Genomic DNA, 15,001 nt, shown 5'->3' on the forward strand with positions numbered 1-15,001 from the left:
TGCATTTTTTTCACTATTAAATAATTAAGGGACTGCAGGATTAAGGGGGATTTTTGGACATTGCACTGTTATATGGAGGAGGGGGGAGACAAAACACTGCTCCTCCTGTGTTTTTAATTTAGCTTTTTAACTGAATTAATTTTTAGTCTTCCCCAATTGTTACTTACAATCTGTTCTATACCCCAAAAGTTTGTTAATTGTTATATAAAATCATACTATTACATGTTAATAGTTCCTGTTAGTTTCTTAATATCATCTGATCTCAGACTTCTCAAGAGAGTTGCATCATCACCTATGAGATTTCAATCATTATTTGCTTAAACAAAAGCACAAACCCAAACAGTTTTAACAGTCGTTTCCTTTTCTTATTTCTATGCTTCTGTTAGTGTAGTGGAATATTGTTTACATTAAACACTTGCTTGACATATTCTGCAAAACACCAAATAAATTTTCTTATGAAACATGCTGCTGCAAAAATAGCCTTAGTACAAACTGTGTAATGTTTAGCCACTATTCTGTAGTAATTTTGATAATTGATACCAACATTGCAAAAGCAGAAATTCCCCAGGGTAGAGGCAGCCTACAATACTATAAATACCAGTCCCACATTCACAGTGATTGGTATGTTTGAAGTTTAACATCCATTTGTTCAGTTTCCAGGACAAATGCAGTGTTTTTAACTTGTAATTGTCCTCTGATAAATGAAGAATTACAAATGTGAAGATTCAGGGGGAAAAAAATTAACACTGACTGAACCCAGTTTATGCTAACAATGAAAATTTTTGGAAATGGTTTAAAAAGTCCAAGGAACTGTGTTCTTTTTTAATACTGAACAAGTAGAATAGGTGCACATAATGTTTCTGTCTTATATTAAACCCAAATATTTTCAAAACATTTAATAGATAAAACATTTAATAGATAAACAATAATGCAGACTGCATCAGAACATTTGAGTTTTTCTTCATAGAAAACTAATATAAGAAAGTAGAGAAAATTGACTGTCTGAGCAGAGTAGACTTTCAGTTTTCAGAAAAAGAAGTCATTTTAAGTTTAACCCTTAAAACAGTGACAGCAAACCTATGACATGCATGTCACAGGTGACACATCATAATTTTTTTATTGACACACCAGGCCTCTGGACCTAGTGAAAATTGTGTGAGAAGTCCTTGCTCTCATGCAGCCTTTGAGGCACTGAAAAATCACATGAGGATTATCGCACGGTTTTATGAGGCTCCAGAATACCCATGAGAGCAAGGCTCTCTTGCGCAGCTTCCAGAAAGTCCAGTGAGGAGACTCCAGAGGAGAAGAGAATTCATTGAGGAGGTACAGAGAGATCTCCTTTGTAAGGGATGTACGTGACATACCAGTAAAGTCAAGGGAGACATTTTCTGAATTTTTGATAATGCTGAGCCCAAAAGATTCACCAAATCTTTACAGATAGTCCTCAACTTGCAACCATTTGTTTAATGAATGGTTACAACCAGTGGTGGGTTACGACCGGTACGCCCCGGTACGGGTGTACTGGTGCCTGCTGGGAGCACCATGTAGAGTTCCGGTATGGTTCTTCGGAGGGCCCACCCGCCATCCTTACGTGTATTTGACACAACCGGGCCATTTGCGTACGCACGCGGAGCATACAGTGCCAGTGCGATGCTCCGCTGAGTAGCTGGAGCATTGTGGGCGGTAAGTACGCATGTGCACGCAGCACGTGTGGACGCCCGGCCCCGTCACAACGTACCGGTTGCAACGGGATCCGGAACCCACCACTGATTACAACAGCACTGAAAAAAAGTGATAACAGTTCCTTGCAACTATGAATGTCACAGCATCCCCATGGTCATGTGATCAAAATTTGGGGCACTTGGCAATCGGCATCTATTTATGACAGTTGCAGCGTTCTGGGGTCAGGTTATCACCACTTGTGACCTTCCCAGCTGTCTCTCAACAAGCAAAATCATGAGGGAAGCCAGATACACTTAACGACCACATGCTTCAATTAATAACCACAGTGATTTTCTTAACAGCCATGGCAAAAACGTTTACAAAACCAGACACGACTCACTGAACCACCACCTTGCTTAGCAACAGAAATTCTGCTTTCAGTTGTGGTCGTAAGTTGAAGACTACCTGTATTACCTTACAATAAGTAGAAATGCTGATATTGGTAATAGGTCAGAAAATGATGGTGTGACTAGTGTGAGACCAGAATATTCTAGGATCAATTCTGGATCTATATACAGTGAAACTTCTTAAGAGAGCAGTATTTTTAGTTCCAGATTTTTATGTTGTTCGTATATAGCTCTGTTTTATTGGCAAATAAGAACCTAGGGTATGAAATTCCTGTCTTCCAGGCCTCTGAGTTAGACAGATTATATCAAACAGAATAGAAAATTTGATGAGAACAGAATCTTGGTGCCTGATTTGGTTTATCCTTTTCTCCTTCTAATATCCCAAAGGGTCAGCCACAGCAAGTCTGAGTCTCTTATTAACACTTTTCCTATTTCCTACCTTAAAGCATTTTTACATGGTTTAACCTTCTCTGAATAATTTTTCGGAGTTCATTTCCGTGACTATATAGGGCTACACAGCAGGTGAAAGGGGGAAGAAAGCAGATAAAGGCACTGTAGTTGGTGTTGACCTTCAGAGAAATACAAAGTTGGAGTTGACCTTGACAGAAATATGCAAGAACTACTATAAGGATGAAATAAGGTAGTATTTAGAAGGGTCTGTCAAATATTAAGTCTTTTTGGAAATAACTATAACTTCCATTTTCTAATAATTAATAGTAAAAGGTTCTGCTTTGCCACAGATACTAACTGTATATAAAGTTAGTTTCAAATGTGCCGGGACATGAAAAATATGCAAGAGATTTCTTAGGACATTGTCAAACCCAGCTTCTTTCTCAGAGCAGGAAATTAAACAACTGAATTGATTGTTTGACTCATCCAGCAGAAGGAAGCCTATTATATCTCTAGGCAATGTTTGTTCTATTGTCAGACTGCTCTTACTGATAAGTAGGTTTTTGCTAATATTCTTCTTGTTCTAATAAGATGTTGACTGTTACCTATAAAGCCCTTCATAGCACAGGGTCTGATTATTTGAGAGACCACCTATCTCCAATTGTTTCTCCCTTCCAATAGAATGCATGTTCTCCAGATCCCTTCAATTAAATGTTGCTATTTGGGTTCTATCACTGTCCTACTTTCTGGAGCAGCATCCTTCCACCTGCCCACTGTCCTATGGTTCTGGAACGCCCTTAACACCCAACTGTGTTTCCAAACCTGGGATTAGTGTGTCTATAGTGCAGCTATCATGTTTTTTTTATTGTTATGATTATTTTTAATCTGGGCTGCCATATTTAAGTTTCATATTTTTTACCATTTTAATTGTAATGATACACACCAACCAACAAACAAACAATTTCAGTTGGAATCTGCCTTTATGTAAATTTAATCCATTAATCTGGATCCTGCACTCAGATCGTATCTTGACCTTCTTCTATAAGATTGTTTTTCTGTTTTTTGAAGGATGCTGTCATAACTCTATCCTTCTTGTCTTTTTCTCATATAATAGTTAATCAAATTTAGCTCTGTTTGGTCTCTCTTTGTAGGGCATTTTCTATTATCATAGTCTGGTGCACATCTCTGAAACTTTATGAGTTTCTTCAAATCCTTTTTAGTATGGGGATCAAAACTAAATATATTACTTGAGGTGGAGGTCTCATCAAAATAAAATAAAGAGGAATGGTTCTGTTGATTCAGCCTTAATGACATTGACTATATTTGCAGTTACATCATTTTGTTTATTTGTACTTAGTTTTCAATCAAGTATTTATTCAAGATATTTTGCATAAATAATATTTTATGCAGAGATTGTCCATCTATTTATTTGATTTTTCTGTTCATTTGATTTTTGTTTTTGAAATTGAGAACTTTGGTATTACTCTGTTAATTTTCATGTTGTTACTTTGAGCAATTTCTCTAACCTATTAAGATAATTTTGATTTTATTTTTGTGTTCTGTTAAGCATCCCATCTAATTTTATGTCATCTGTACACATTTGATATACATTCCCTTCACTTTTTCATTGTGATTAAATGTTCCTATTTCCACTTTTTCAAGTAAAACTTCTCTATTAATTAGTAATCAAGTTGTGGATATCTGATCCTTGTTCATTTCTCCACTCCCTGAAAGAGAAATTGTCAGAAAGACATTTGAGAAATTTCCTGAGAGGACCATGCTGTTTCCCAACAAATGTTAACATAAATAAAATGTCCATGCAGTACATAGTCATTCCTCTTCAAATGAATCTGCAATTTAATTTTAGAAGGCATCATCTTAGAATAGAATAAAATAGAATAGAAGAGGACAGAATAGAGAGTTGGAAGGGACCTTGGAATCTAGTCCAACCCTCTGCTTATGCAGGAAGCCCTACACCACTTCAGAGAAATGGTTATCTAATATCTTCTTTAAAACTTCCAGTGTTGGAGCATTTACAATTTCTGGAGGCAAGTTGTTCCACGGATTAATTGTTCTGTCAGGAAATTTCTCCTTAGTTCTAAGTTGCTTCTCTTCTTGATTAGTTTCCACCCATTGCTTCTTGTTCTCCCCTCAGGTGCTTCAAAGAATAGTTTGACTCCCTCTTCTTTGTGGCAATCCCTGAGATATTGGAACATTAGGCATTATCAACACATTTTGTACCAGATGTTTGCATAATACCGGTACTGGGAAAAAAATTAAATATGATAGTGTATTCTTTTACAGAATAGAGCATGCAATAGAGGTAAAACCTGAATGGCATATGATGTTATTCACATATGTATCTTTATTTTAAAATAGCATATTTTCACCAAGAAACAAGAACCTGCTATGATGGCATCATAAATAACCTCATACATAAGTATTGCAACTTATCTGAGCTAGACTCCACAGTTCATTTATTCCATTAGAGGCTACTCTGACAGAGTTTTTACCTGCTAAACAATTAAGAAATTAGACATTTTAAAAATCTTGCTGCGCCTGTTAAAACATATAAAATATTTGGGTAATGGGCCATTAAATTAAGATAGCAGAAACTATTAGTTCCTTTGATATAACATTGCTTAATACCCAGCAGTGAACCTATATAATGCTGAAATGCTTAATTACCATTCTGGAAGGAAAATTAAAAACCGCAAACACCCTAACAAGTTAAACAATATACAGTAGTTCCCTGTGTTCCCCAACCCCTACATGTATTGTCTTTCACACATCAGTAAATATAGCATCATATCTAGTTTGGCCATCCCAATCATTGTTCATCATCTCTTTGAAATGACAAGCTCTAAGTCTTGAGAAAGCTGTTTTAAGGCCTTCTTCAGAGTAGACAACCTGTAATTTATTTTTTGTGGCCCTTTTAATCACCGTTGATCATGATCAACATGAGGGATTTATTTATTTTATAAATATATGTATATTTAGCATTTGATCCATATGATCCATGATTCATGTAGCATTTTTGATTGTGTATCAACAAAGAGCCAAATTGGTTGAATGAAAGCCAACTCGGTGAATTTGGGCTAGTCTCTCTCTCTCTCTCTTAGCACAACCCACCTTACAAACTTCTTGTGGACAAAATAGGAAGATGAAAGAGTATTAGGTATGTTTATTTCCTGAAATTTATAAAAATAATAATGGTGGGACAATAAATAAATATATACATAAGGGCAATATATACATAAGGGCAATATCACAGTTAGCTGTCATTTTGAAAATATATACAACTGTGATTGTATATATTTTAATATTTGTAAGAGGCATAAAAATACTCCTTGCAGAAAGAAACTCAGATATACAAGGTAATCCATTCACTTTGTGACCTTAATATTATAAGTATAACCTTCATAGTCATTAAGAAGATTCTTATGTCTTTATTACTTAAACAAAATCAGGATAAAAATCTCTATAGTATAGATTCCAATAAGTATTCCTGTTTCACATTTGGATAATATTATTGTAGAATTCTAGGTTTGTTTGACAAAGTTTACATTGCCTAAATAAATCATAGAATAGCTTAATACAATGTGTAAGGCTCGGATGTAATTGATATAATATTTTAAACTGCAATATGGGATATTTGGTTTGTACAAAAAACCATGCAAATAATAATAAGCACCTGTGTAATATACAATTAGTTCAGAAGAATCTATTTTTCTCCTGTCTGTTGGATAAAAAGGAAGGGCAGATGATTCTATTCATTTTTGGTCTTTATTTCTCTAATTGGCATGTTGGTTTGCTTGGTAGATTAACCAAGAGGAATGCAATATTTTACCTGGTTCATATGCTACATTAGTGAATTTGGAGATAGTGAATCCTTAAATCATAATCATTATCTATTGTCTATCCACTGCAGGATGTAGGCCTCTTCCGCATGTTTCCAACCTATATGGTCCAGAGCTTGTTTTTGCCATTTGGGCCCGCAGTTCTTGCTGATGTTGTCAATCCATCTTGTTTTAGGTTTCTTTTGTGGAAGCTTTTTATCAAGTAGGATCCATTTTATGATGGTGTTGGTCCACCTGCTATCAGTTTTCTTGCTATGTAACCAGTCCATTTCCATTTCAGTTCTTTTACTCTCTTGATGATACTGCATGTTTTCGTTTGTTCTCTAATCTATGTGTAGCTCTTTCTGTCTTGTCTTGCAATGCCAAGCATGCATCTTTACATGGCTCTTTGTGCCACTCATAGTGGTTCCCATAACTGGAGGGGACGAATCAGCATACAGGGAAGAAGTCCAGAAGGTATCCGCATGGTGCTCAGGAAACAACTTACATCTAAACACTAGTAAGACAAAGGAGATGGTGCTAGATTTCCGGAAGCACAGAGAGGAACCTGCCCCACTGTATATCAAGGGGGGCTGTGTGGAGAGGGTTTCCTCTTTTAAATTCTTGGGAGTGTTTATTAGTCAAGATCTCACCTGGAAAAACAACATGTCTCTGGTGATTGAAAAGGCCCAACAGAAACTTCATTTCCTTAGAGTCCTGGGAAAAAATCAGGTGGAACAATGGCTGATGACCTCTTTCTATCGGTCCACCATAGAAAGTGTCGTCACATATTGTATTATAGTATGATATGCTGGTTTAACAGCTGCAGACAGGAAGGCACTACAGAGAGTGATCAGTTCTGCACAAGAAACCATAGGTTGTCCTCTGACACCACTGGATGACATCGCCAGATCTCGCTGCTTTAGCAGAGTAAGGAAGATACTCAGAGATGATTCACACCCTGGTCAGTGTCTCTTTGCACTTCTACCATCAGGCAGAAGGCATCAAAGTATAGCCAGACGAACAAACAGGTTTAAAGGTAGTTTCTATCCTTGGGCTGTCAGACTTTTAAATACAACCACAATCACTCCATCCACATGCTAGTTTTCTTTTTCTTTTTCTTTCTTTTTTCTTTTCTGTTATAATTTTGCACCAGTGAGGTTAAAACCAATTTTGTTGTATTTAAGTACAATGACAATAAAGATTATACTTATATTTTTGTATTGATTGTGAGGTTAGTGTTCACGTATCACCAACATATGTTAGAACATGAAGCGCATTGCGATCAAAAACTTTTCAGGCATAGGGGAAGGTTGTTCTTAAAAATTACACTTAGCTTGCCAAATGCCTGCCAATCTCATTTAACAGGCCATTCAGTTTCCTTTATTGAAGGATCACCATTAAGATCTGTTGGCTGAGATATATATAGTGGTCTACTATGTCTAGTTCTTCTCCAGATATAATTTTTTTCTTTAGTGAATTTATTATTCTTGAATCCTTAAAAATGGTTATGGCAAGGTATTGCAACTACAGTTTATGTTGATGGTTTGTAGTGAGTTATTTTTACTATAATCATAGTTCCATATTTATTTGATTACTTAGAAAATTATTATGGCCACCCATATTCAACTCATAACTCTAGGTGGATAACAACCAAGGAAAAATTATAGTAAGCAATCATATAAAAATAGATCACAAATACAGTTAAAAAACAAATATTTGTCTTTGATTGAAAGATAGCACTAGCACTTATGTACTGCTTCACAGTGCTTTATAGCCCTCTAGGTGGTTTACAGAGTCAGCATATTGTCCCAAATAATCTGGGTCCTTATTTTACTGACCTTGGAAGGATGGAAGGCCAAGTCAAACTTGAGCTGGTGCAAATCGAACTGCTGGCAGTGGGCAGAATTTGCCTGTAATCCTGCATTCTAACCACTGAGCCACTATGGCTTTCATACTATATTATAGTAATGCAGTAACTGAGATATTTCATAGTATACAGCACCAAAATGCACATATCAAGTGAATAGATTAGTAGCTGGGAGTAGAGCATATAGCTCATGTCTTGTTTTCTTCCTCCTTATTTGGAAATTATGTAAAGTGGATCAGAATCATGTTCATTTGCATTTGTTAGTCGTCATGTTTGAAAATTGGACATAAGTCAACCAAATATGAGAAGAAGCTGATACAAGTAATTAACTCCAAAGAAGTTGAATACATATGGCAGAGAAAAAAATCCAGAACATTTCTCCAAGTGCGTTGATATGGTGAGACAGTTGGGTAGCATCCCTGAATGCGGCTGACTCCTTTATTACCTTGATTCCTGCAGTATACAATAAAAATTCAGTACTGAATTGACTGAATGCATGTTCTGGTGATTGGTGTCATTGTTTCAGATTATACCTACCAATTAGAGAGAAAGAAAATGCTTACTTCCTGCAGTACTGATATCCCTATTTTTCATAAGGAAAAACATATTGTAGAGCAGAAGTAGGAACAATAAAAACATCAACAGTAGTAATAATAGAATTCTTAAAAACTTGTCCTTTAAATTTAATAATTTTGAATGTTTCATGAAGAAATAATTAAATTCAACTAGTTTTGAACCCAGTGGCCTATTGTTAAAGGTTAACAGTTGTATGAAGTTGTATAGCTCTCTGTATGCAATATGGAACTTCCATGTGGAACTTAAGAAAAGAAAACATTGTCCATGATGGGCTAAAAATTCTCATAGTACATTTAAATATACCCTGAACTATTGTAATATATGTGATATTCTATTATATCATGCCAAGGGAAACAGATATAGGAACCAAAGTCTGTGGCAAATCCAGGTGACAACTACTTTTAAATATATTGTGAAAACATTGCCACAGGATTTATAACATCAATCATAACTACAAGGAAATGTATATTTGTTTCTTCTCCAGTGTTTTATATGCAATTAATTGTTGGCAATGCCCATGATACTCTGGATAGATAAACTTGGCAGTGTCTCTTAGAAGGATAAATCAATAAAAGTTGTACATCAAAAATAATATCAAAAACCAACAGGAAACATTTCAACCATCTAGGATACTTTTAAAGTGGCATTGTTAAATAAAAGATAATAAGAAATACTGACCTCACTGTGAAAAGTTGAACTAGAATTCAGATTTAACAATATTTCTTAGGAACAGAGACCAAGTTTTCTTATTACACTGATACTGAGAAAACAATGGTTATGCCTGGTTATTTTGTTAAATTATTTTGTCTCAGGTCTCCTTTCAACTTTCCCCCCAAAGTACTGTCTTTCACAATTACAGTTTATATTTTGTAACTGATAAAAAGGTGTCTGACCTGCCAAAGCTTTGCTTGTAGTTTAGTTTAGTTTACTTTATTGTCATTGCACCTCGTACAACAAAATTAAAGGCCATCTTCAGTGAACATTATAACTATTGAAAAAAAACCCTACACATCCTTCACATTCTATACAATTGAATTGAAAACCCGATATTGCATTTGTATTGCACTATACCAGGGGTGGCGAACACGCGGCTCGCGAGCCGCATGCGGCTCCCGGCCAAAATAAATGAGGCTCTTTGCCTCTTGTCATTATTTAGTATACTGTGGCTCGGATCGCGTGCTCCCTTTCGGAAGCTGGGGAGGTCCTTTGCAGGCAGCTAGAACGGGCCGCCTGCAAAGGACTTCCCCAGACTTGCTTTGAGGAGCACGGGGCGACTGAGGCTAGTTGTGAAGCCCCAAAGCCCCCACCGCCACCGGAAGAACTGCTGCCACCTCCTCCTCATCCTCCTCTAACAGGCAGCACTGCTGGATTTGCCGCCCGGCGCTGCGGCTGAGATGAAGCCGCCAAAGCTCCAGCCGGCATCTCCGCGCGTGGCAACGGCGCCTCCCCTCCGCTCGGAGCAGCTGAGCTCAGTCAGCGCTGGGTTACCCCTGCCCCCTCCTCCTCCTCCGCCGTGCTTTTGAGGAGCCAGTAGGAAGGCGGGGGGGGAGCAGGGGAAAAAAAGCCTCATGGCTCGTCAAAAGCACGGAGGAGGGGGAGGGGGCAGAGGTTACCCAGCGCTGAGCTCAGGAGCAAATCTGGTGATTCTGTTGGAGGAGGAGGAGGTAGCAGCAGTTATTCTGGTGGCAACTCGTACTCGTCGGCATCTTCAGCAGAAGCCCTGCCCACAATGAAGAAAGCAAAGATGGAGCAGATCCACGCAGATGACGTCGCTGCAACATGACTGGAGGAGGAATTGTGGGAGTTGAAGTCCACAAGTGTTAAAGCTGTCAGGTTTGAAGACCCCTGGTTTTTTTTTTCCCTAAAGGGCTAGGGGTGCAAGGGTCTTGTAACTTGACAGCTTTAAGAGTTGCGTGCTTCAAATGCCAGAGTTTCTGAGCCAACATTTTGGTTGCTAAGCAGGAGCGTTGTTAAGTGATACTGATATTATATAACACTTTGAATTAAGCGGGTACCTTGAAGAAACATAACTTTGAGTTTCAAATAATACTGATTTCGTTGTTGTCTTAGGTGACATCTGTGAAAAAAATTCGGGTGCTCAGGCATGAAAATGTGCCGCTCAAGCACTATACTTTTCTGCTCACATCGAAAAAAAATTAGAGGGAACATTGCTTCCGGGTCTGTTTTGGCAGGTCACTGCGTGGTGTGGCTCTCTGACTCTCACAGTTTAAAATTTTGGCTGTTTTTGTCGAACTTGTTCGCCACCCCTGCACTATACAGTAGAATTCAATATGGTTACTGCCCTGGGATAGAAGCTGTTTTTCAGTCTATTTGTCCTTGTTTTTATTATCCTGTACCATCTGCCAGATGGTAAAAGTTAAAAAAAAAAGGTGCCCAGGATGATATGGATCTTTAAGAATGTTTTGAAGTTTCTTAAGGCAGCGGCAGCTATAAACCTCTTCCAAAGAGGGGAGAGGGCAACCAATGATCCTCTGGGCAATAGCTGTGCTGTCCTATCTGCCACTGTGCTATTGGCAAATCTTACACAGATGCAGTAAGTTAAAATGGTCTCTATGGTGCAGCAGTAGAAGGTCACCAGCAGTTTTTCATTCAGTTGTTTCCTGAGAAGTCTCAGGTAGTATAATCTCTGCTGGACCCTTTTGACCAGTGCTGCAATGTGAGTGCCCAAGGTCAAGTCCTCTTTTATAATAACACCCAGAAACTTAAAACTGGCCACTTGCTCCACTTGGTCTCCATTGATAAGCAAGAGCTGGATGTTTGATCTATTCCTTCGATACTTTGTACTTGGTTGTTTTGCTCTAGTTGACCTAATGAATACTTATGATCAAGTCCATTTGAAAATACTGCTTCTAAACGTCTTGTAACTGAAGAACTTCAGTTAAGAGAGGTAGCAAAGAAACTAGAGCTAACTATTTCTTTCTAGTTTCCCCCCAAATACTGGCTTCTGTTCCATTTAGGAACTGGTATTAATTTGCTTGTAGATGGCAGGCATAGTTTTTCATGGAGAGGAAAAGGTTTGGAATTAAAATGTTTTGAATTAAAAAGACCAAGACTGGTGTTGAAGGTCAAATGTGAAACATAGAATGACATCAAATTTCCAACTGTGGTTTTTTATTTACTATAATAGCAATTATGTACAGATTTGCAAATGAAATAACAGTTAAAACCTTAGGAACCTTATTGTTGCTGGTGTTTTATTATTTTGAGATGATTAAAAAAGATGCTAAAATACGTGAAAGATGCTTGAAAATTAGTACAACACTGTCTCATTTAGCTCATACTATTATATTTTTTAAGAAAGTAATTGTTTTGAAAGCTTGCTGTAGGAATGTTTATTAATATGCGCACTAGAGACTATTGTGAAATGCTCATGGCAGCATTATTTCTCTGACAGTATTGGTGGATTCTGTGTGGACTGTACATAAACCAGTCTAGACAGTTAATTAATAAAACTGCTTCAGTATGTATGTATGTATGTAGCAGTTATTTAATAATAGAGGTAAGCTCTTGAAAAATATGTCCTATGTCTCATTATGCTCAATGCCTTTTTTTATAAATAGAAGAGTTGGGCTTCTGAACTTCAGTCTACATAGAGGGTTAGATAGGATTTGGAAATGAAAAAAAACTTTATTTCTGTCACATATATATCATACTTTAAATGGGTTTCTGGCTACAACAATAAAATCAAGACAGCATTGTAATGAAACACGAAGTATTACAGATGACATATATCTATCCTACCCCTTATGTTTTCTAAAACTAACCGTGTTGTTACTAGCTTCTGATTGCATTCTCTATTCTCTTAACTAAGGTCCTAATAATATATAAAGAGACTCTAAGTTTGGAGGGTGTTAATAAACAATCAGTTTTGATTTGGGCCTGATCTATCCCTGTGTAAACCTTACCAAATTCAGTTCCCACCATCACAATGAATTTCTTACTACATACCAATCTAGAGATGGGCTTTACAGACTCATCTTTCCATGCTCAACGTAAATTTCTAAAGACTTTTGTAAAAAAAAAAATTAAAGAAAAGGGAATTTTGTTTAATTTTTCTAGCCTTTGTCATACACTTTACAGTATTATGATCATATAGGCACATAGTGATTTTAAGATAAAATTTGATGTTCTATTAATTTACTATCATATATTTTAATTAATATCACACTATTTACAAATACACATCTGGGTTGCAACTCTGGAAAGACAGTGAATAAAGAAAATCTTAAAGGTAACCCCTAAAAATACATTCATTTTTGTAGATCACAAAATAGTTCATGAACATCAAAAAAATTAAATTACTTTGCCTGAATCTTGAAAAGTCTAGTAAATTAACATTTTTTTCTTTTTAAATTTTCAGTTGGTTGGTGGAGAATTTGATCTAGAGATGAACTTTATAATCCAAGATGCAGAAAGTATAACATGCATGTCAGAACTTTTAGAGCACTGTGATGTAACATGTCAAGCAGAAATTTGGAGTATGTTCACTGCCATCCTTCGTAAAAGTGTCCGGAATTTACAGACCAGCACAGAAGTTGGTTTAATTGAACAGGTGCTATTGAAGATGAGTACTGTGGATGATATGATTGCAGGTATAATTTATATAATAGATTATCATAATCCAGATATATATTTTAACATTGTATATGAACTGATTAATTATTACAAGATATTATCTGAGCACAGTTTGGAATTTAAAAAGTTCAGGCTATTTTGTAATTAATGAAATTATGTATTTAAAGAAATATGAATAGATTATGATTATTGCTGATACCACTTTCTCAGACACCATTTTTTTTTTTAAAAAATTAAATCCTCAAAAATAAAATTTTGAAAGTTTGACATTTGTGAATTTGAACTGGGTGGTAATCAAAATAAATCAAACTTTAAATTTTGCAGATGTTTAAAAAATGCTTTATAAGGATTATTTGAATGAAAACTATCATGTTGAAAGAGCATTAGTATATATCAAAAATCTTGTGCACCAGCCAAAAAACAAAATTTAAATGCAAGTTTAGGGAGTATTTTTAAGCTTTTAATGTGTATTAAATCATATTATTTTGCAATATGATCAATTATTTTCCTCAATGTTTTATATCACAAAATATAGGTATTGAACTATTTCTTACACAACCAGTATTTTAATTTTTGTTAGGATTACAGTAAGGATCTGATAATAATTCTTGAATTGAATCCAGGAACTAAACTCTGACATTCTATGTTAGCCACTTATTTTCACAGAGAACCTTTAGAGATGCACTTCACAAACAAATGTATGTGTTGTAAAGTTGTTTAAAATAATGAATGGAATTTTAAAAGGTAGGTAAATCAATCTTGGTGTTTCCATTTATCTTACTGTAAATCTTAAAAGAAGTTTTAAAGCATCTGTTGGATTTTTTTTTAATCACCTTGGTAGTTAGTTTCATAGTACCAGATGAGAAAGCTTCCTGGAAATTCTTATGTGAACATGAAGGAGTTATTATGTTTTTCTAGATTATTAATATGACCTATTGTCACTGAATCTGATTTACTTTGACTTACAGGATAACTGTAAGTGTTGAGATTTACCTATATGGAGTTAAACCAAAAATATGAATTAAGTATGTGAGACTTCTGTAAATGAAGGATTGATAGTATAGTGTAGAATAAAATTTAAATATTTGATGACAGAGTCTGTACTCTTCATACTTATTCCAATTTTATCCCCAATAGATGCTACAATATTACATTATGTAATTCTGAAATATGAAGGCCAATAATGTACTGGATTTCTCTCCATTTTTTCAGCATCACTGCTTTATGTAATATGATAAAAATCCATCTTAGAAGCATAAAGTTTGTTATTAAGCTTGAGGTTTGTAAATAACAAGGACCCAAATGGATGGCAGGCCTAAAGAGTAAAAATTAATTTTAGCCAAATTTAGCTTCCTTAATATGAAGAACATATAACTGAGTAAATGTGATAATGCTGTTCAAAAGTGAAGACAGATATATAACTTAAGACCCTTTTAATATGAAAAAGAAAATCCTATGCCATTTTCTGTTCCACCGCTCTAATAATTTTATCATTCAATGTTATATGCAAGGACAAAGTGTATATTTAGATTTTTATCACTAAAGCAATAAGCTTCATGGTTCCATGGTCTGAAATTAAAATATTTTCTATCACATGTTTTAAATATACAGAATGAGATACCAGGAAATAATAATTGAAAATATTTTTTCAGTGCACAAGA

General features: G+C 35.7%; 1 protein-coding gene across 1 annotated transcript in view; it reads left to right on the plus strand.

Annotated features, from left to right (window-relative positions):
• NBEA (neurobeachin) overlaps positions 1 to 15,001 on the plus strand; it is a 370,152-nt gene that overhangs the window by 12,671 nt on the left and 342,480 nt on the right. The window contains exon 2 of the mRNA XM_081951245.1: positions 13,126 to 13,357. Coding sequence (XP_081807371.1) covers positions 13,126 to 13,357 — 232 coding nt within the window. The remainder of the gene's footprint in view (positions 1 to 13,125; positions 13,358 to 15,001) is intronic.

This window comes from Natrix helvetica, assembly GCF_964273705.1.
Source record: "Natrix helvetica genome assembly, chromosome: 4".
Classification (NCBI taxonomy): domain Eukaryota; kingdom Metazoa; phylum Chordata; class Lepidosauria; order Squamata; family Natricidae; genus Natrix; species Natrix helvetica.